General features: G+C 41.3%; 1 protein-coding gene across 2 annotated transcripts in view; it reads right to left on the bottom strand.

Annotated features, from left to right (window-relative positions):
• Positions 1–23,059, bottom strand: part of vps13a (vacuolar protein sorting 13 homolog A) — a 419,442-nt gene that overhangs the window by 292,120 nt on the left and 104,263 nt on the right. For both annotated transcript variants that reach the window (XM_072585252.1, XM_072585262.1), the window contains exons 14-17: positions 22,310–22,372; positions 21,923–22,052; positions 16,859–16,953; positions 13,821–13,963 (exon numbers count right to left, since the gene is read on the bottom strand). In XM_072585252.1, coding sequence (XP_072441353.1) covers positions 13,821–13,963; positions 16,859–16,953; positions 21,923–22,052; positions 22,310–22,372 — 431 coding nt within the window. The remainder of the gene's footprint in view (positions 1–13,820; positions 13,964–16,858; positions 16,954–21,922; positions 22,053–22,309; positions 22,373–23,059) is intronic.

Below are 23,059 nucleotides of genomic sequence, written 5' to 3'. Positions count from 1 at the left end.
TCTCTGACATCTGTCCTCAATTTTAAGCTATGCCCCCTCATGCTAGCCATCACCATCCGAAGAAAAAAAACCTCATTGTCCACCCTATCTAATCCTCTGATAACCTTGTATGTCTCTATTAAGTCACCTCTCATCCTTCTTCTCTCTAACGAAAACAGCCTCAAGTCCCTCAGCCTTTCCTCAAAAGACCTTCTCTCCATACCAGGCAACATCTTGATAAATCTCCTCTGCACCCTTTCCAAAGCTTCCATGTCCTTCCTATAATGTGGCAACCAGAACTGCACGCAATACTCCAAGTGTGGCCACACCAGAGTTTTGTACAGGTGTAGCATGACCTCATGGCTCAGAAATGCAATCCCTCTACCAATAAAAGCTAACACACCATATGTCTTCTTCACAACCCTATCAACCTGGACACAGAGATCTCTCTGCTCATCGACATTACCAAGAATCCTACCATTAGCCCAGTACTCTGTATTCCTCTTACCCCTCCCAATGTGAATTACCTCACACTTTTCCACATTAAACCCCATTTGCCACCACTCAGCCCAGCTCTGCAGCTTATCTATGTCCCTCTGTAACCTGAAACATCCTTTGGCACTCTCCACAACTCCACCAATCTTCGTGTAATCTGCAAATTTATCAACCCATCCTTCTACACCTTCATCTAGGTAATTTATAAAAATGACAAACAGCAGTGGCCCCAAAACAGATGCTTGCGGTACACCACTAGCAACTGAACTCCAGGATGAACATTTCCAATCAACAACCACACTTTGTCTTCTTCCAGCTAGCCAATTTCTGATCCAAACGGCTAAACCAACCTCAATCCCATGCCTCTATATTTTCTACAATAGTCTACCATGGGGAACCTTATCAAACACTTTACTGAAATCCATTTACACCATTTCAATTCCTTTATTTGTATAGTAATAACATTTACTGTGGAAAAGGCTATGGAAGATATAGACTGTAGGGAAATAGATGGTGACATCTTGCAAAATGCCCAGATTACAGAGGAGGAAGTGCTGGATGTCTTGAAATGGTTAAATGTTGATAAATTCCCCAGGACCTGATCAGGTGTACCCGAGAACTCTGTGGGAAGCTAGAGACGTGATTGCTGGACCTCTTGCTGAACCTCTTGCTGAGATATTTCTATTATCGATAGTCGCAGGTGAGGTGCCGGAAGACTGGAGGTTGGCAAACGTAGTGCCACTGTTTAAGAATGGTGGTAAGGACAAGCCAGGGAACTATAGACCAGTGAGACTGACCTCAGTGGTGGGCAAGTTGTTGGAGGGAATCCTGAGGGACAGGATGTACGTGCATTTGGAAAGGCAAGGAATGATTAGGGATAGTCAACATGGCTTTTTGCGTGGGAAATCATGTCTCAAAAACTTGATTGAGTTTTTTGATGAAGTAACAAAGAAGATCGATGAGGGCAGAGCAGTAGATGTGATCTATATGGACTTCAGTAAGGCGTGCGACAAGGTTCCCCATGAGAGACTGATTAGCAAGGTTAGATCTCATGGAATACAGGAAGAACTAGCCATTCGGATACAGAACTGGCTCAAAGGTAGAAGACAGAGGGTGGTGGTGGAGGGTTGTTTTTCAGACTGGAGGCCTGTGACCAGTGGAGTGCCACAAGGATCGGTGCTGGGCCCTCTACTTTTGTCATTTACATAAATGATTTGGATGCGAGCATAAGAGACCCAATTAGTAAGTTTGCAGATGACACCAAAATTGGAGGTATAGTGGACAGCGAAGATGGTTACCTCAGATTACAAGGGGATCTTGACCAGATGGGCCAATGGGCTGAGAAGTGGCAAATGGAGTTTAATTCAGATAAATGCGAGGTGCTGCATTTTGGGAAAGCAAATCTTAGCAGGACTTATACACTTAATGGTAAGGTCCTAGGAAGCGCTGCTGAACAAAGAGACCTTGGAGTGCAGGTTCATAGCTCCTTGAAAGTGGAGTCGCAGGTAGATAGGATAGTGAAGAAGGTGTTTGGTATGTCTTCCTTTATTGGTCAGAATATTGAGTACAGGAGTTGGGAGGTCATGTTGCGGCTGTACAGGACATTGGTTAGGCCACTGTCGGAATATTACATGCAATTCTGGTCTCCTTCCTATCGGAAAGATGTTGTGAAACTTGAAAGGGTTCAGAAAAGATTTACAAGGCTGTTGCCAGGGTTTGAGGATCTGAGCTACAGGGAGAGGCTGAACAGGCTGGGGCTGTTTTCCCTGGAGCGTCGGAGGCTGAGGGGTGACCTTATAGAGGTTTACAAAATTATGAAGGGCATGGGTAGGATAAATAGGCAAAGTCTTTTCCCTGGGGTTGGGGAATCCAGAACTAGAGGGCATAGGTTTAGGGTGAGAGGGGTAAGATATAAAAGAGACCTAAGGGGCAACGTTTTCACACAAAGGGTGGTACGTGTATGGAATGAGCTGCCAGAGGATGTAGTGGAGGCTGGTACAATTGCAACATTTAAGAGGCATTTGGATGGGTACATGAATAGGAAGGGTTTAGAGGGATATGGGCCGGGTGCTGGCAGGTGGGACGAGATTGAGTTGGGATATCTGGGCGGCATGGACGGGTTGGACCGAAGGGTCTGTTTCCATGCTGTACATCTCTATGACTATGACTCTATCAGCTGAGATCATATGTGTCAAAGGTATATCTATGGGTACCCACACAGACCCCAGTTATGCCAGTCTCTTAGTGGGATGCGTGGAACACTTCTTGTTCCAATCTTTCTCTAGTACATCAATGACACCACTGGGGCTTCTTCGCGCTCTTGCTCAGAATTTTAAAAAACCTTACAATTTTGATTCCAATTTCCAACCTGCTCTCACCTTTACCTGGTCTATCTAATTTCTTCCTTCCTTGACGTTGGTTTTAATTTTAGGGAATAGGACGGCCTTCGATCTCCTTTATAAAACCACTGACTTCCATTGTTGCTTGGTCTTTTCCCTTGACGACCCTAATTTCGCCATCACCATTGTATTTGTTCTGATGATGTCACCAGCTGCAAGGGAGTCTCAGAGGTATCCAGCCTTTTTCTCAACCAATGATTCCTAGGTACCATAGTTGACAGAACACTTCACAATGTCCAATACATTTTCTGCAGATCTGTCCTCTCCATTCTCTTCCTCCCACATGGTTCTCATTTTCCACTCGACCAGTCTCCTCATCCAAAGGATCATAAGCCACTGTTTCTACCATCTCCAACGGCATGCCATCACCCCTCACTGGTTAGTCCTCCGCAGGGACCATTGCCTCTCGGTCCATTTCTCCTCCACTCCCAACATCTCTCATACCTCCCCATTCTTTTGGGATCACAGAGTGCAACATTTGTCTGTTTACTTGCTCCCATCGCATTACCAAAGACACCAGACACATCTTCCAACTGAAGGAACAATTTACCTGACCTTCACTAAATCTAGTCTACTGTATCTATTGCTGACAATACAGTCGTTTCTATACTGGGGAGACAAAATATAGACTGGGTGACTGCATTGTGGAGTTCCTATGTTCTCTTTGTAAAAATGACGCCAAGCTGCCAGCCACTTCAACACATCATGCTCCCATGCCACTTTTCTGTCTCAGGCCTTCTGGAGTGCTCCAGCAAGGCTTAGCACAAGCTGAATGATCTTCCACTTAGGGACTTCGCAACCTTCAGGACCTGATTGTGAATTCAACAGAGCTTGAATACTTCCTTCCATGTTTTTACCACCCACAAACTTCAGATCCGCTATGACATAGATTGCTTTCAACACTGCCAAATCATTTTCACCCACACATAGGTGATAATGTGCATCATCGAGCTTCTGTACAAGAGGAGGAAAGATTCCTGGTCAGTCACATGATTCACGCACAAGAGGCAAGCAAAGAGGAACACAGAGATGGCAGGTGAATGGACGACCATTTGCTGAAAGTAAAAAAGATGGCAGATTCAAAAAACCCAAAATTCCTTCAAGCTGCCTATGAGTGATCCTCATAACTGACTCAATGATGGATAACTCAATGGAAAACCACAGCACCATATTACCTAAGGTTACTCTGAAGGGGGAAGAGGTTGGTAGACAGATCAGCAAGGTAGAAGTTATAGGTGACTCAATTGTTCAAAAGATAGACAGACTAGTTTGCAGCTGAGATCATAAGTCCAGCATGGTTTGATCCTCTCAGTGCAAGGGTACAGGACGTAACGAACAAATGGATAAATTCTGGAAAGACAGGGTGAACAACCAGTAGATATGGTTCGTGATTCATTTGGGAACCAACAACATAGAATGGGGTAGGTTGGAGGTTTTGCAGGATCAGTTTCAGGAGTTAGGGAGTAGGTTGAAATGCAGGAACTCCAGAGCAGTAAACTCAGAAATACCACCTATACCACAAGCTTCACTATTTGGGCAAGGGCAAATCAGGGAGGTAAACACCACTTGAGTGGTGGTGTACAAGGGAGGGGTTAGATTTTTGGGGACACTGGGATAATTTTTAGGAAAGGAGAAAGCTATTCAGAAGAGATGGGCTTCAGCTGAGCAGAACATGAACTCTTACCTTGTGTGAAGAGTGTAGTGGGAGTGGATTTAAACTTGGAAGGCAGAGAAGGTGGGTTGACAAAATAGCCTAGTTTGAGAAGTACTCGAGAGGGCAGAGAGAAGATAGTTAATGGGGAAAAGGAAGTGAAGGAAGGCTTGAGTGTTAACAGTGAACAAAGAAGATGATTGCTTTCCATTGGGCAAGAATGAGATATGGGCTGGGTTTTCTTTTAATGTTATTTTAAATTATTTTTATGCAAATACACAGAGTATAGTGAACTAAATTGGGAAACTGGAAACAGAAATTGCTCTGAAGGGGATATGAAATAGTAGCAATAACAGAAACATAGCTTAAACCAGAAAAGGGCTAGATACTTAACATTCCAGGTTTTATGCATTTTAGTTGAAACAGGATAATAAAAGGGGAGATCACGTAGCAGTCTTAGTCAAAAATATAGTGCCATTGCCTTTGAACAAGATCTAGTTCCTGAATTAGAATTTATGCTTGGAGTTGAGGAACAATAAGGGAGCAGTGACCTTGTTGGGTATTTATTACAGATCTCCAAATAGTGGGAAGTAGAAGATTTGTAGGCAGATTATAAAATTCTGCAGGACAAGTGGGGTTGTGATAGTTGGTGATTTCTATTACCCTTGGGAAGACTGGCCAAAAGGTAGAGCGTGGGACACAGAAGGGGAGAAATGATGCAATAGTACTGGAGATGCAATAGTACATGCTGGCTCAGAGCTGCACCCAGTTCTGAGGAAGGATCACCGGACCCGAAATGTTAACTCTGATTTCTCTTCACAGATACTCCCAGACCTGCTGTGCTCTTCCAGCAATTTCTGCTTTTGTTGTTGATGAATAAAACAGTGGCTGAGAAAGGGGACAGTTTCAAAAAGGAGATGAACAGGGTGCAAATTATGGACACACCCATGAGAAATAAATACAGGATATCTAAGGCTAGAGTATCCTGGATGACTAGGGATGTTGATGAGAAAATGAAGAAAAAAAGAGGCTTATCAGAATAACAATAGAAATTAGGAAGAGTATCTCAAATGCAGAATGCAGGCTAAGGCTGAAATAAAGGCGGCTAAGAGGAAGCATGAGGAAAGGATGCTAGGCTACGCTAAAACAAATCATAGAAAACGCTCTTCAAACATAGTAATTGTAAAAGATTACTGAAAGATAGAGTGGGGCCCATAAGGAACAAAGTAAAAACAATGGCTGCAGAGGCTGGAAACCAGATTCTGGATCAGAGTGGTGCTGGAAAAGCACAGCAGTTCAGGCTGCATCCGAGGAGCAGGGAAATCGACGTTTCGGGCAAAAGCCCTTCATCAGGAATACAGGCAGAATGCCTGAAGGGTGGAGAAATAAATGAGAGGAGGGTGGGGGTGGGGAGAAAGTAGCGTAGAATACAATAGGTGAGTGGGGGTGGGGATGAAGATGATAGGTCAGGGAGGAGGGTGGAGTGGATAGGTGGAAAGGAAGATAGGCAGGAAGGACAGGTCATGGGGACGGTGCTGAGCTGGAAGTTTGGAACTGGGGTGAGGTGGGGGAAGGGGAAATGAGGAAACTGGTGAAGTCCACATTGACGCCCTGGGTTGAAGTGTTGCGAGGCGGAAGATGAGGCGTTCTTCCTCCAAGCGTCGAGTGGTGAGGGAGTGGCGGTGAAGGAGGTGGGGGAGAGGGTTGAAATGTTGGGCCATAGGGTGGTGTGGTTGATTGGTGTGGGTGTCCCAGAGATGTTCGCTAAAGCGTTCTGCTAGGAGGTGTCCAGTCTCCCCAATGTAGAGGAGACCGCATCGGGAGCAATGGATACAATAAATGATATTGGTGGATGTGCAGGTAAAACTTTGATGGATGTGGAAGGTTCCTTTAGGGCCTTGGATGGAGGTGAGGGAGGAGGTGTGAGCGCAGGTTTTGCAATTCCTGCAGTGGCAGGGGAAGGTGCCAGGACGGGAGGGTGGGTTGTTGGGGGGTGTGGATCTGACCAGGTAGTCACAGGAGGAACGGTCTTTGCAGAAGGCGGAAAGGGGTGGGGAGGGAAATATATCCGTGGTGGTGGGGTCCATATGGAGGTGGAGGAAATGTCGTCGGATGATTTGGTTTATGCGAAGGTTGGTAGGGTGGAATGTGAGCACCAGGGGGGGTTCTGTCCTTGTTACGGTTGGAGGGGTGGGGTCTGAGGACGGAGGTGTGGGATGTGGACGAGATGCGTTGGAGGGCATCTTTAACCATGTGGGAAGGGAAATTGCAGTCTCTAAAAAAATGAGGCCACCTGGTGTGTTCTGTGGTGGAATTGGTCCTCCTGGGAGCAGATACGGTGGAGGAGGAGGAATTGGGAATACGGGATGGCATTTTTGCAGGAGGTAGGGTGGGAAGAGATGTAATCCAGGTAGCTGTGGGTGTTGGTGGGTTTGTAAAAAATGTCAGTGTCAAGTCGGTCATCATTAATGGAGATGAAGAGGTCCAGGAAGGGGAGGGAGGTGTCAGAGATGGTCCAGGTAAAGTTAAGGTCAGGTTGGAATGTGTTGGTGAAGTTGATGATTTGCCCAACCTCCTCACGGGAGCACGAGGTGGCACCGATTCAGTATCAATGTAGCCGAGGAAGAGGTGGAGAGTGATGCCGGTGTAACTACGGAAGATGAACTGTTCCACGTAGCCAACAAAGAGACAGGCATAGCTGGGGCCCATATGGGTGCCCATGGCTACCCCTTTGGTCTGGAGGAAGTGGGAGGATTCAAAGGAGAAATTGTTAAGGGTGAGGACCAGTTCGGCCAAACAAATAAGAGTGTCGGTGGAAGGGTACTGTTGGGGATGTCGGGAGAGGAAGAAACGGAGAGCTTGGAGGCCCTGGTCATGAAGGATGGAGGTGTAGAGGGATTGGATACCCATGGTGAAGATGAGACGTTGGGGGCCTGGGAAACGAAAGTCTTGGAGGAGGTGGAGGGCATGGGTGGTGTCTCGAATGTATGTGGGGAGTTCCTGGACTGGGGGAATCGGACAGTGTCGAGGTAGGTAGAGATGAGTTCAGTGGGGCAGGAGCATACTGAGACAATGGGTTGGCCAGGGTGGTCAAGCTTGTGGATCTTGGGAAGGAGGTAGAACCGGGCAGTGTAGGGTTTCCGGACTATGAGGTTAGAAGCTGTGGGTGGGAGATCTCCTGAGCTGATGAGATTCTGCATGGTCTGGGAGATGATGGTTCAAGCAGGGAAAGCTGCTCACTAAAGCAAGGGATACGGCAGAGATACTAAATATTTCACTTTTGGCTTCACCAAATCAGAAGGTGGTGACAATGACCTAGTTAAAAACACAGGCACTGTAGTGATTGATAAAGGAGAGGTGAATGGGACTTTAGATTAGATTACTTACAGTGTGGAAACAGGCCCTTCGGACCTTCCCAACAAGTCCACACCGACCCTCCGAAGAGCTATTCACCCATTCCCCTACACCTAACACTACGGGCAATTTAGCATGGCCAATTCACCTAATCTGCACATTTTTGGACTAACCACTGTGCCACCCACAAGTGCTAGACAGGCTGGCAGCACTCCAGATACAGAAGTCGCCAGACCCTGAAGTAATGTATCCTAGATTGCTGAGCGTGTTCGGGAAGCAAATCGTGGAGTTGTTAACAGACATTTTCAAGGCTTCTCTGAACATGAGTCGTCCTGGGGAACTGGAGTATTGTAAATGTGACACCATTGTTTAAGAAAGGGACAAAGGATAACCCAGGAAACCATGTCAGTCTGACATCAGTCATGGAAAACTGTTGGAAGACATAATACAGGATAAGTAAAATATACACAAACAGAAAAATACATTAATACTAGGCAGTCAACATGTTTTTGTCAAGAGCAGGTCATGTCTGACAAACGATTCAACGAGGTGACACATAGAATAGATGAGGAAAGTGTTGTGAATGTTGTACATTTGGACTGTCAGAAAGCATTTAATACATTGCCTCATGGCAGGTTGGTGAACAAATTAAAAATGTTTGGAGTTGATAAACCCTTGATAGCAAAGATTAGAAGTTCGCTAAAGGATAGGAAACAAACAGTAGGTATAGCTGGGCATATCTCAGATTGGAAGTGGTGTATTGAGACCCTTGCTTTTTCTGATTTATATACATGACTTGGAGATGGGTGTTGAGGACAAAATCTCTAAATTTGCAGCTGATACTAAGTGAGAGAATAGTGAATTGTGAGGAAGATGGTGATTGACTTCAGAGAGACATTGACAAGTTAGCCAAATGGGCAGACAGTTTGCAGATGAAATACAATGATTAGAAATGTGAGGTAATGCATTTTGGTAGAAGAAACATGGAAAGACAATACTGACTCAAATGGTACAATTTTGAGGTAAGTATAGAAGCAGAGAGATCTTGAGTTCATGTGCATGATTCTCTGCAGGAGGCCAGGCAAGTTGAAACAATAGGCTTATAGGATCCTTGGGTTTCTAAGTGGAGGCACAGAATATGAAGTGATGCTACACTTCCACAAATTATTGGTCAGACGATATCTGGAGGAATGTGTTCAGTTCTGGGCACCTTATTTAAGGAAAGATGTTAAAGTCCTGGACAGAATTCAAAAGAGGTTTACTAGAATAATACCACGAATGAAAGATTTTAGATACAAGGAAAGATTAGAGAGATTGGGTTTGTTATCCTAGGAAAAGAGATGATTAATAGGTGAACTTACTGGGAAGTTCAAAATTATGAACATTTTGACAGGGTAAAGAAAAATGTTCTATTTTCAGTAGTATGTCAGTAATTAGGTTTCACAACTTTAAGATTGTCAGCAAAAGAGCTGAGACAAGGAGAAACTTATTTACTCAAAATTGATGGGATTGGGAATGTGCTGCCTGGAAGAGTGGTTTCCAAGGAAAGCAGCATATATATTTGAAAGGGATGAAGTTAGAGGACTACAAAGATAGTGGGACAGATTGCTTGGGAGCTGGTACAGACAATATGGGTTGAATAGACTCCTACTGTACCATAAATTTGATGAGTCTATGATTCTTCCCTGGTTACTATCAACAATCTCTTTATCTGCCTAATGTTTTCCCCCTCTCTTCCCCACCCCCCCACCCCAAAACTATGGGCTCCACCTATCCACTCATGCCACCCCCACCACCCACCACCCACCACCACCGCCCCCCCCCCCGCCCCCCCCCCCACCTCATCAACAGCATAAATACCAGTTTTTCCTAGATGCATTCAGTTCTTAAGAGACACTGGACTCAAAACATTATTAACATTTTGTCTCTCCATTGATTCTGCCAGGCCTGCTGAGTTTCTCTCGCATTTTTTATTTTGTTTTGTAACAGTGATCAAGAGTAAGTTATAAAATTATCAAAACATAAAACTCATACTTTTGAATAAGTTCTGAGATTTTGACAATTACTTTAATCTGAATAAATAAAACTTCTCAAAGGGCAAAATTTAACAGACGAGTTCAACATCCAGAGAAATCATAATTTCACTAAAAAATCTCTTGAGACTAGTGGAAAACTAAATTTTTAAATCAGAATTCAAAAGATGCAAATCCAAAAGATTGGCTGCTGAAATTTTTCATGAGTCTGTTAGATTTAGACTTCTTAACAGAAGATTAGACTTTGCAGAAAGCTATTCAGACTGTGCTTGAAGCCAAAATGAGAAAGAATCACAGAGAAACCTGAGAGAAGGACAACCTCTAGAACAACTTATAATATCTCAATTTTATAAGTTATAAAACTTGAAAGACACATAACAATAAATACAAAATGTTGGCATAAAGCAGGCATTAAGAGTCAGTATCAGCACTGTGGAATAAAAAATAAAGAGGCTCAGCAGCATGTATGACCAAAAGAAACACTAACTTTGTGCATGTAGAGTCAGTCCAATCATCCAGTTTAGTGCTGTTTTACTTTAGCACTGGTTTAAATTATTCTTTCCAAAACCTCATAAAGCGAGGAGAAATGTGTAATTACGTGAACAGCAGAACAGTAAGTGATTCAGTTGGCATCATTTTGGCTCAAATTCCTCTTCTCTCAAGACTTGAGGCTGTTCTAAGCATTCCTCTTTGTAGCTTTGCTCAATGCCTCACTGCAGCACTGTGCCCAAAGCAGCTGCCGCCTGCCCCCACACACGCCACAGCCTGACGGGATCTTTCCTCTTTCCCAACAGGCCACCACCTCCTCCAGAACATTCTGGACATGCAGCTATCCATCTCATTGAAACCACTTGTGAACTCACCAGCTCCCTTTCTTTCCCTGGCCTTTGAAATGCTGATAACTTTGGAACTTGGCAGCATACCCGTAACACCTGAGGCAATGGCCAAAATAGTAGGGCCCACAGAGGAGGCTGCAGCCCACAGCTGTTGGAAGAATGCATGAATTGCATCTGAGCATGCAGCCAGCACAAAGAGCAGTACCACCTAGCAGTAGTCCAGGCAGACCGTGAATACAGCAGCAGACAGGAGTGGTGCTACATGCCCCAGAAAGACAGCAATGACACAACGTGGCCAGGAACTAGTAATAACCATGAGGTTCATGGCCCAATGGACAAAGTACCCCCAAGTATCTTTTGGGGCAATGGCTCCCTAATTGTCATACTTCACTTAGCTGGCATGTTTGAAATCAAGCCTGCCACTTCCAAGATATGCTACAAAAGTTAAAGATTTCAAAGTACTCAAAATTTCCAAATTTACCTATCGATTTAGACCAAGTTGACAGAAAGCATGGACCAGGTGTCTGTATTGAACAAGATTTACTATGAATTAGAAATAAATACAGACTCTTCCTACAGGTAAACAATTATGAACAGTCAATGTATAACACAAATGGATAAAGCTCTAATCCCCTTACAAACGCCCCTAATGTACACATACACAAGGACATGCAGACAGACAAATAGGTTGGGTTTACAACTTGCTCGAAAAGGCAGCGAACAGGTCAAGAGAAACAGCATTTTGCAAAGATTATTCAAAGAGAAGTAGTTGAGAGAACTGATCTAACAACAAGTTGTTGTCAGCCAACTGGGGAAAGGGCAACCCATACTTGAGTTCGTCGGGCTTCCTAAACTCAAGGCAGTACTCAAAAAGAAAACCCAATGGCATTATCTATGTTGACGCAAATAAAACCTGTGTTACACAGTCAATAAAAACAAAATCTGCAACTATACAGTATTGTGGAAATGCTTTCTATTCTTATCACCACAAAAGACCTTTGGATGACAGCAACAATTGCAAGTAGTACGAAAAATGGACAAGAATGAACAGTATGTTCCACTTGAGCTCACTGCAGAATTTAACTAAAGTCATGCGGACAGCAAAACCATCTGCAGAACAAACTGCAATAGCAGACAGGACTTTGAAGATAAAGAATTGCCTGGGAGAAGATGTTAAAATTAACACAACACCAGGTTATAGTCCAACAGGTTTATTTAGAAGCACTAGCTTTCGAAGTGCTGCTTCTTCATCAGGTAGGACAGTAATACATGTAATTACATACATGAATGTAATAAATGTTAACTTTGGGGGGAAAAAACTTGGATAGATGTTAGGACCATTAAGGTATGTGATAGCAAGTGGCAATTCAGCATTTCATATTTGTCCTGTGTGGATAAAGCAGCTGCCAATTCTCAGCCTATTTGCCAATACATTATCCACAGCCTTGAGTGTGCACCTGAAGCAAGTTAATTTGCAAATCCTTTTTAAACAAGTTGAGTATTTTTTGCCTCTACCACCAAACTGCAGTAACAAATTTCAGACATTCACCTTTCTCTGGATGAAAAATATTTTCCTCATGAACTCTTCACTGTTTCTACCAATAACCTTATATCTGTGACCTCTGGTAACTGAAATATTGTTTTCAGGTAATTATTGTGAAAGAGTTAACACTGGTGACTGTACTGAGCTCCAAAATCACTGGGCAAGAAATCAGGTGAATAGGTCTTGATCTTGAAGTGGTCAAATACTATATCCAGGTCTTAGGAACAATGTCTTACTAGCTGATGTGACTTACACCTGATTGCTATCATGCAGGAAACCACATCTTTTGAAGACAAGAGCCTTTTCATGTCGAAGATTCACTACTGTTTATCTACCACTGTAAACCAAATTGTTCAAACACTGGCTAGAAGAGCAGGGTTAAAATTTGGGAGTTCTGTGGTAATTAATCTCCTGATTCCCCAAAGCTTGCCACCACCTACAACACAATTCATACTGTGAAAGAATACTCTCCACTTATCTGGATAGCAGCAACTCCAATAACACTCAAGCAGATTGACACCATTCAGAATATAGCATCTCCATTTATCAGCAGTTCACCAGTTAATTCGTTTACTCCCTGCACCAAAAAAAAATTGTGGCAGTGTTTTTTTTTACTTGCAAGATGTACTACATCAACTTGGCAAGCTCCCTTTAAGTACATCTTTGACAAGCCCGTAACCTTTACCACCTAAGAGCATAAGCATGTGGAACATTTTGAGCAGCAAGTTCCCTTACAAGCCATATAACATCCTGACTGCTATGCCTTCATCATCAACGAGGCAAAAGCCTAGAACCACCTTTGGAACCACATGTGTGTGTTTTTGGAAATCAGGAACTCCAATGGTTCAAATGGCTCACGATCATCAAAAGCAAATAGGGATGGGCAATAAATGCTGACCTTGTCGACGGTGCACAGATACGATGAACAATTTTTTAAAAATTGCCATTTGGCAGCAGTCAGGTTATGGAACGAGAATAGTGTTCACTGAAGAGATGAGATGGGTGGGGTAACTAACACAATAGCTTCAGAGAAAAGGAGGGAAACTGGGAGATTTGCACAAAATCAAAACAATCAAGTTGCTAGACAATTGCTACTTAGAGACTTAAAAGAAATTTTGAAAGGACAGAGTGAGATCACAGACAAATTTGTAAATGGGTGCATGATTTTAATTCTAACCGTGAGGAGTTTGGGAGGTAATAAGGATAATGTGAATAGAGCAACAGATGAATGGAAGTTTGCTTGTTAAATAGAGTTCCTGGTTAATCAGCCATGATGGATGGGTTTAAGAAATCAGCGATGACCATTGTCAAAGATTCCTACAAGTGGTTAGTAATCTCCCTTTACATTAAAATTCCTAAAAGACAACAAGATAAAATTTCTAAAAGAATTAATTGTACATAGTTACCAAAACAAATATGCTGTTAAATTTAACTTTTAGTATTCTACATGCAATCACAATTTCAGTCATAGCCCAAGGAGAAAATTAATGTCATTTACATTAATATGTTACTAGAGTCATAAAAACATACTTTATTGCTTGTGCTCCTGGTCTCTGGATCATCATCATGCTCAAGTCAATCACAGCAAATTTCATGATCTCTGGCTGGTCTTCTTCTTCTCGAATGGAAACGGACATGCTAACAAGCTTCACGGAAAGTTTTACTGCTTCATACTATACAATTAGATCAAGAACAATACTAAGTACAATACTAAGTACTGTACCATGCAAATAAATTTTACATTCCATTTAGAAGTCAGCAGCAATAACAATGAGCATTTTCATTTAAATTGGGGGCAAATGTACATTTTCTATTCATTCATAAGACATGGGCAGCACTCGCATTTATTGCCCATCTCCATTAGTTCTGGTGAAGATCGTGGTGAACTGCCTTTTAACCACAGCAATCCGTGGGGTGCAGTGATACCCATAATTTAGTTTGCAAGTAAGTTCTAAGAGTTGGACCCAGTGACAAATAACGAATGGCAACAGAGTTCCAAGTTAGGATAATGGTTTAAAGGCCAACTTGCAGTTGATGGTGTTCCCATGCATCTGCTGCCTTTATGCTTCTAGACAGTAGTAGTAATGGGTTTCAAAGACAATGTCAGAACAGTCTTGGTGAGTTATTATAGTATGTCTTATAAATGGTACACACTGGTGCCACTGTGTGTTGAAGGGAGCAAATTTCAAAGGTGGGGTTTCAAATCAATCACATTGCTTCAGATGTTAACTATACTGGAATAACTTAGCTAGGATATGGCTAGTTCTGAGCTCAAGTCTTCAGAATATGTTGCCAGAGTATTGTTAGGCCCTGTCTTTGTTGCTGTGCCGCCATAGTTTTACAGATCACAGCAGCTGTTCTCTCAGAGACTGAATCGACGGTGGCGATTTAACCTGAGGGTCACCAGACATCAGGTGAGGGAAGAGATTGAGAAGGACAGTCCTTCATGGTGACCTCAAACCGGTAACGGGAATTGAACCCATGCTGTTGCCATCACAGTGCTCTACAAAACAACAATCCAGCCAACTGAGCTAAACCAATTCCAGTTAAAAGCCCTAGTCTTTACAACTTCCAATGTCTTCAGCTGTTTCTTGATATAACAGAGTCAAAGTCATACAGCAAAGAAACCAACCCTTTTGTCCAACTCTAGTATGCCAACCAGCTATCCTAAACTGATCTAATCCCATTTGCCAGCATTTAGCTCACATCCCTCTAAACCCTTCCTGTGACATGAACATAGGAGGTACGGTTAGTAACTTAGCAGATGACACCAAAATTTGAGATGTAGTGGACAACGAAGGTTATCTCAGTACTACCTTGATCAGATAGACTAATGGGTGGCAGATGGAATTTAATGTAGGTAAATGTGAGGTGCTGTATTTTGGAAAGGCAAATCAAGCCAAGTCTTGTACACTTTACGGTAAGATCCTGGGAGTGTTGCTGAACAAAAAGGGACCTTAGAGTGCAGGTTCATAGTTCCTTGAAAGTGGAGTCGCAGGCAGATAGGATAGTGAAGAAGATATTTAATATGCTTTCTTTTATTGGTCAGGTCATTTTGCATCTGTATAGGACATTGGTTTGACCACTTTTGGAATATCATGTGCAACCCTGCTCTCCCTTCTATAGGAAGGATGTTATGAAACTTGTAAGGGTTCAAAAAAGATTTATAAACAAGTTGCCAGGGTTGGAGAGTTTCAGCTATCTTGCTGTGTCACCATAGTCTTGTCAGATCAGAGGGGGTGCTCTCTCATTAGACAGAAGCAACTGGTGGTGATTTAATCTGAGGGCCACCAGACCTCAGGCGAGGGAAGAGGTTGAGAAGGAGAATACTAAATGGTAACCTCAAACCAAAGATAGGAATTGAACCCACACTGTTGGTATCACACTGCTATGTAAACCAACATCCAGTCAACTGAACTAAACCAAATCCTGGTTTCAGCTAGAGAGAGAGGCTGGATAGGCTGGGGCTCTTTTTGCTGGAGGATCGGAGGCTGAGGAGTGACCTTAAAGGTTTAAAAATCAAGAAGGGCATGTATATGGTAAATAGACAAGGTCTTTTCCCTGGATTTTTTTGGGTGGGGCGAGCGGGAATCCAGAACTAGAGGGCATTGGTTTAGGGTGAGAGGGGAAAAATTTAAAAGGGACCTGAGGGACAACATTTTCACACAAAGTGTGGTGCTTATATGAAATGAGCTGCCAGAGGTAGTGGCTGAGACTGGCACAATTACAACATTTAAAGGCATCTGGATGGGTACAAGAAGATTAAGGGTTTAGAAGAATATGGGCCTAGTGTTGGCAAATGGGACTAGATTAATTTAGGATATTTGGTCGGCATAGACGCGTTGGACCAAAGGGTCTGTTTCCATGCAGTACAACTCTATGACTCTATAACTACTGAAGGAATGAGCCCAAAAGGGAAACAACTTTTTACTGAACAAGATGAAAAGAGGAAGATAAAATAACTAAGATTTTCTCTCTATCCTGTTGGTAACATCATGGGAGATCAACTATTCACATCAAAAAACAGTGAAATAATCAAGCAAAAACAAGGCAAATCAACTTGCCTGAAAAGTTACATTTACAATGGTTATGGAATAAAATACAGCAAACATCTTATTAACTAGCAACTACGGGACCAGGAGTGTATTAGTTCATCAAATATTCTGGTTGATCAGAATATTTAATTAATATTAAATTTAAAATTAATGTGAAAACAACACAAAATAATAGAAATGAAATGCAGACTGTATATACATCAGTTATACTTTATTTACAGCATGAATAAAATTATCATGCATCTTTCCCCTCAATAAAAACCACTAGCAGACAGCATTCTCACTTGCATCCTCAACTGATTACACAACATTAAAGAGATCATGATAACACAGTAACCTCCAATATTTCAGGTACATAATGTTTGGTGGTTTATCAAGAGTGCTGGTTTATAAGGTCTCAGTTCAAACAAAAAGTTGTTGCATTTGCATAACAGCATCTCTTAGTTTCATTGACCATACTATACCAAATGATGATGCAGGAACAATGTGAATGAGTAATTTTATAAAACCTACTCTTTTAGGCATTGTTGGATCCACCACAGCTTCACTATATCCAATTGCTGCATAGAGTTTAGCTTTTTCTTCAGGCGTCATCAATAAATCAATTCCTAAAAATAAGCACATTTCCAAGTTAGGAAAAGTAGCTTTCTACATCTTAATTAAAAATTGTTTCAGACCAAAAAGAATGAATAGCTTAACTGACTTATCAGTTCTATTAGCCTGCTACAGATGAAGCTTCTAAAAATATAAAAAGTGCCACACTGATTCAAGCCAATCATACAGGTACAGCAAAGTGTGAGATGTAATACTGTGCTCCTTTTCAAAGGGGCAGGAAGATTACTTCAGCACCTGAGGTCGAAGTTGGAACAGAAAATTACTTTAAAATTCTTGCTAATTATTCTAGCTTAGTCAATCTGTTCTAATAAATAAAAAGCTTATTCTTCATTCCAGTGGGGCTAACTTGAAAGCTCTTAAAGTATGAAAGCTCTTAAAAGAATCGCTGAAAAGGTCTGCAAAAATATCTGAGAGACAATTCCAGCTTTTCCACTAATGATCTGGAAAACACAAGATTAGTGAGTAGAAACAAAAAAAAATTCAAGCAATCATTCTGGCTCATACTGGGACATACAAGGTTTGCCCCCTTTACTACTTCAATTCTGACAACTTCATGAAGGTCAAAGTGGGAAAATTCATCTCTATTAGTCAATCATCAATAACATTTCAGTTGTCATGGGTCACTCTTCATAACTGAACCTAATTTCAGAAAAAGCTTTTGGATTTTTAGATAATGGTCAACATATTGGAGCACAATTAACTGAAGTTAATCTAAGAACTAGAAGTATCTTTGGACACAAAAGGATCATTTGACGATTCAGTTTTAAATCAATTTCAGGACATCCCTTTTCAAAAGCCATTTCTGTCAGTTAATTTATTTTCCAAGGATTTCATGAAGTTTGGGAATGACAAGATCAGGAGAATAAATTCACTGTGATTCCTTTCCAACTTGCATTCACCATGGATTTAGAGAATGGAAGAGAATCCTCGAAGGTAGCAAAATGGCAGCAAGTGAAGTCAAAATGTGTGTGTGTGTGTTAGGGTTATAAAAAACATCAGGAAGAGAGAAAAGTCAGAGATGGACCATGTTAAAGCAAGAGAGAGGTGTATATTGGAAGCACGATTTTCAGCTTAAGCAAATGATTCTTTTCAAATTCAGAACAAAAGCAGGAAGCTGCAAGAACTCAAATAAGCAATCAAACAAAGCTGCCAGTGAAGGAATTGAACAAGGACAAAAACAAAGAGCATTCCATACACCTCATATAAAAGCAAACACATTTTGGATCTATACAGCTTTCTACACAAATGCTCTATATTTGGAAGTGAGTGGAGAATTTGGTTGAAAGAAGCACATGTTCAGTCAAGTGAAGTAGCTTAATGGCAGATCAGGACTAGTTGGGCTTTCATTCAAGGAAGAAACAGAGAACCTGTAGTCATCTGAGTAGAAAAGAAAGTTGCTCATGATAAAAGGAAATAAGATCAGAAGACTGAAACATTTAAATGGCAGAGGGCATCAGAGCAATCACACAGGTACATGGAAAATGTTTGAGGGGAAATATAATATTTCAGATTTATACTGCAGTGAAAAATTTCCTGCAATTTTAGATTAATTCCAGTTTGTAGTGTTATGATTAAAAAAAACTAACATAAATTAGTTCAGTGACAGGAAAGCAAACAAACTTGCAAAGGCAAACTAGTTTAAATGCGATCACAATATTGCAGCAAAAACAGAGATTGAACAACTTACAGTCCACCTCCAGAGATTCTGCAGGTTTTAGTTCTTTGCCACTAAGGATGATTCTCAGACAAACTATATTTATTCAAATGAGTAAAGGAAAATAATTCATAACTATCTCTCGAAAGCATCTTCACCTTTTCCTCTCACACATAAAGTATATTCCTTGTAATATGTAATGCAATGGACATTAAGTTGTTGTTTAGTGTCTCATCTAAGTCATTATTGTTCAGAGTCCAGTCAGAGTCATACAGCGTGGAAACAGACCCTTTGGTCCAGCCAGTCCATGCTGAACATAATCCCAAACTAAACTAGTCCACTTGCCTGCTCCTGGCTCATATTTCTCCAAACCTTTTCCAATTCAAGTGGTTATCCAAATGTCTCTTAAATATTTTTAATTGTACCCACATCCACCATTTCCTCATGAAGTTCATTCCACACGCAAACCACTCTGTGTGTAAAAGAAAAATTTGCCCCTCATGTCTTTTTAAAATCTTTCTCCTCTCACCTTAAAAATGTGCCCCCTAGTCTTGAAATCCTCCTTCCTACAGAAAAGGCAACTACCGTTAACTCTATCTACACCTCTCATTATGTTATAAGGTCACCTCTTTAAATCAGGTCACCTCTCAACCTCCTCGCTATTGTGAAAGAAATCCCAGCTTTTCTTTATAACTCAAACCTTCCACACCCTCTCCAGCTTTGAAGGCAACTGAACTGTAGGGCATTATAGCTAAAAACTAGATTCAAATAGCATTCTCACATAAATGTACTTTCAGTATTTGTACAGGACATCAGGAAACGACCAGTGAATTTACATTTTCCTAATTCAAAAAAAATCTCTATGCTAATCTCCCTTTCAGGGTAAACAGGGCACACTAAAGGAGTATACATCAGGAGGAGTTAGGGAGGTGGTGGGTGAGAAGATAAAACAATGAAATCACAATCACAACTGCTCCATTAGCAATTTCAACAGAGAGTTGGAAAATGGGTAATTTAAGCAGATGGTTTGCTGCCATTTAACTTTTGCCGCCTCTAAAACACAAGGAGAGGAAAGGAGGTGAAAGGGGTTGAATCCATGAATTACATCCTTTCTTTTGTAAATTCAGTTATGTGGTGTCACTGGCTTGGCCAGTATTTCTTATGCTGCCTTAATAGCCCTCCAGAAGGTGAGCTGTATTCTAAACTGCCACAGTCCATGTGGTCAGAGGACAACCATAATGCTGTTAGGGAGAGAATTTCATGATTTTGACTCAGCAACAGTGAAGGAACAATTGTACAGTTCCAAGTCAGGACATTGCTAAGGTTTTATGGCATAACAAGGTATTAAAAGGAATATGGGCCACAAAACGGAGGTAGGTCATAGATCAGCCATGATCTCAGGTGAATAGTGGAATGGGTTACTCCTGTTCCTACATTCCTATGAACGTAGGCTCTTATATCAAAGGGATTGAAGATTAAGAGTCGGGAGTCTTAGTTTAACTGTATCAAAGTGCTGGTGAGGCTACATCTGGAGTAATGTGAGCAGTTTAGGTTCCCTTATTTAACAAGAGATAGTAGTTCATCTGAGGCAATTTAGAGAAGGTTCACCAGATTGATCCACAGAATTGAAGGATTGTCTTATGAGCAAAGATTAAGCAGGTTGGGACTCTACTCACTGGGTGTTAAGAAGAATGAGAGGTGATCCCACTGAAATATAAAATTCTTAAGGGTTTGGTAGTATAAATGCTGAGAGGATGAGACTCTCATGAGAGTGTAGGACAGGGGGCATAGTCTCAGAATAAAGGGCACCATTTGAGACTGAGACAATGAGGAATTTCTTCTCAGGCAGTTGAGTGTCTTTGAAACTCCTTGCCACAACGAGCTGTGGCGGCAGATACCTTGAGTACATAACAAAGGTGATACAGAGGATTGTCTATATTGGTCAAAACTCTAAGTATTATGGGACAAGGGCAGGAAAGTGAACATGAGGAATGTCAGATCAGCCATGATCCTATTGAACAGCAGAGGAGGCTCAAAACGGACAAAAGGCTTATTCTAGTTTCTGTTTCTTATGGTGTTATGGTGTGTGCCTTGTAAGGAAACTTGCAGGTTGTGGTGTGGTCACGTATCTCCTACTCTTGTTTCTTCCATGTGCTACAGGTGATAGGTTCAGAAAGCACTCTTATAAAGGTGCCTTGTTGAGTTGTTGCATTCAATTTTGTGGATGGTACACACTATATATCCATGGTGGAGGGAGTGAAATAATCCCATGGTCTGTGGTCCAAGATGATCAAGAGCAGATTTCATGGTCATGCGCATTTGCCTCTCACCACCCCAGCAAACTTATCAGAACGTCTGCAACTAGATGTCCCAACTCAATCCCAGATACTCCAGCTCTTGCAATGTGGAGTCCATTTGCGTCATCCCCACCTTCCTATGAACCTAGATAGCTGTCATGTGGGAAGTCAGTAAACAGGAGTTTCATATACTTATACACTTAATGGTAAGATCCTGGGGATGTTGCTGGACAAAAAGAGACCTTGGGGTTTAGCTTCATATTTCCTTAAAAGTAAAGTCGCAGGTAAACAGGATAGTGAAAGCAGCATTTGGTTATGTTTGGTCACTGCATTGAGTATAGGAGTTGGGACATCATGTTGCAGCTGTAGAGGACATTGATTGGGCCACTACAGGAATACTGCAAGCAATTCTGGGCTCCCTGCTGTAGGAAGGATGTTGTGAAATGTCAAAGGGTTCAGTAAGGAGTTACAAGAATGTTGCCAGGGTGGGAGGGTTTGAGCTTTAGGAAGAGGCTGAAACTATTTTCCCTAAAGCATTGAAGGCTGAGGGGTGACCTTACAGAAGTTAATAAAATCATGAGGGGCATAGATAGGCTAATATCCAAGGTCTTTTCCCCAAAATGAGACACCATAGGTTTAAAGGCAAGAGGGGAAAGATTTAAATGGGATCTAAGGGGAAACTTTTTCCACACAGAAGATGGTGTGTGTATGCAATGAGCTTCTAGAAGAAGTGGTGGAAGTTGATATAATTAAAACATTTAAAAATGCATCTGGATGGGTATATGAATAGGAAGGGTGTAGAGGATTAGGGCAAATGCTGAAAATATTAGACTAGGTTAATTTGGCATATCTGGTCGGTGTGGATGAGTTGGAGTAAAGGCTCTGTTTCCATGCTGTACATCTCTGACTCCATTAGATCTTTCTCAAATCTTCCAACAGCAATTTCTAATTTTATATTTGATTTACATATGAAATATCAGATTTGATGGGCAATAAAATATTTTCCTGTACCAGATTTGGATTCTTGTGGTTTCTCTTCTTTTGTTCCTGCCCAATTCCAAACCCAATCAAACCATCCACCAGTTTTCTCATCTTCAACTTTTGCACCTGGTCTGTAAATTTTATGCCCTGTTTTCATAACCTAGAAGAAACATTTACAGAATACATCGTCTTTATTTCCTTGGGTTTCAAGCTTGATTTTTATGCAGCTACATCATACAACAGAGTTCACGTGTTGGCGAGCCATATTAATTATTTAAAACAGTTTGCAATGCAAACTAAATATTTTAGTATATTATATTAAGTAAATGAGCAAATAAACAGAATAAACAGGATTACAAAATAAATGCTCTTGGCTATCAAAGTCAATTTACATTTTAAAAACCTTCAACAAAATACCTCTACTTCTGCTTGCTGTCTTGCAAGTGTAATGTTGAACAAATCAAGGTCTTTTTCAAGTTCCTGAAAAACAAAACAATCAAAAAAACAAGTAGAAAACAAATTTGAAAATGTAACTGAGGAGAGTTGGGGCAAAATGAGAATAGCTTTTTCAGCAAATTACTGTTACTTGAAATACACTACCTGAAAAGGATGATGGAAGACAACAACTACACTTGTGACAATACACAACATATATTCATACTTTAAAATCTTGATTCTCAAGTTAAAATAGAAATATGGCTTCAATTTTGAGGATTAGTTTTGTTTAGTAGAAGTCAGAAAGTCATTGAGAGCAGTAAACTAGAAACATAATTTCCAAGAAAGCGTATGACTTCAAATCTGTTCCTAGCAGGATACTTGTGATGTTAATTTGACGACTTGCTAAAAAAGTTGAACTTCTACGAGTTACAGAAAAACAGCTTATTAGGGTTGTTTCTTTTGAATTTAGTAGAGAATCAGGCTTCAGCCCAGGAGAACAGCTTCACTTTAGCAGAAAAGTTTCAATTTGTGAAGTCTCAGAGCAAAAAAGTTTTCGAGTTGTCAGAACAGAAGAGAAGTTTAGGTCATCAGAAATGGGAAGTGTCTAGGCTATCAGAAATGGAGGAAGTCAGGCAAATAAACATCGAGAGTTAAGAAATGAATGAAAATTGACTGGGATCAAGTATCTGTAAAGGATAATGCTTGGAAAATAGTTGAAACTCTTTATGA

The sequence above is a fragment of the Chiloscyllium punctatum genome, chromosome 2 (genome assembly GCF_047496795.1).
Source record: "Chiloscyllium punctatum isolate Juve2018m chromosome 2, sChiPun1.3, whole genome shotgun sequence".
NCBI classification, from domain to species: Eukaryota; Metazoa; Chordata; class Chondrichthyes; order Orectolobiformes; family Hemiscylliidae; genus Chiloscyllium; species Chiloscyllium punctatum.
This window is presented reverse-complemented; position numbering and strand designations above follow the sequence as displayed.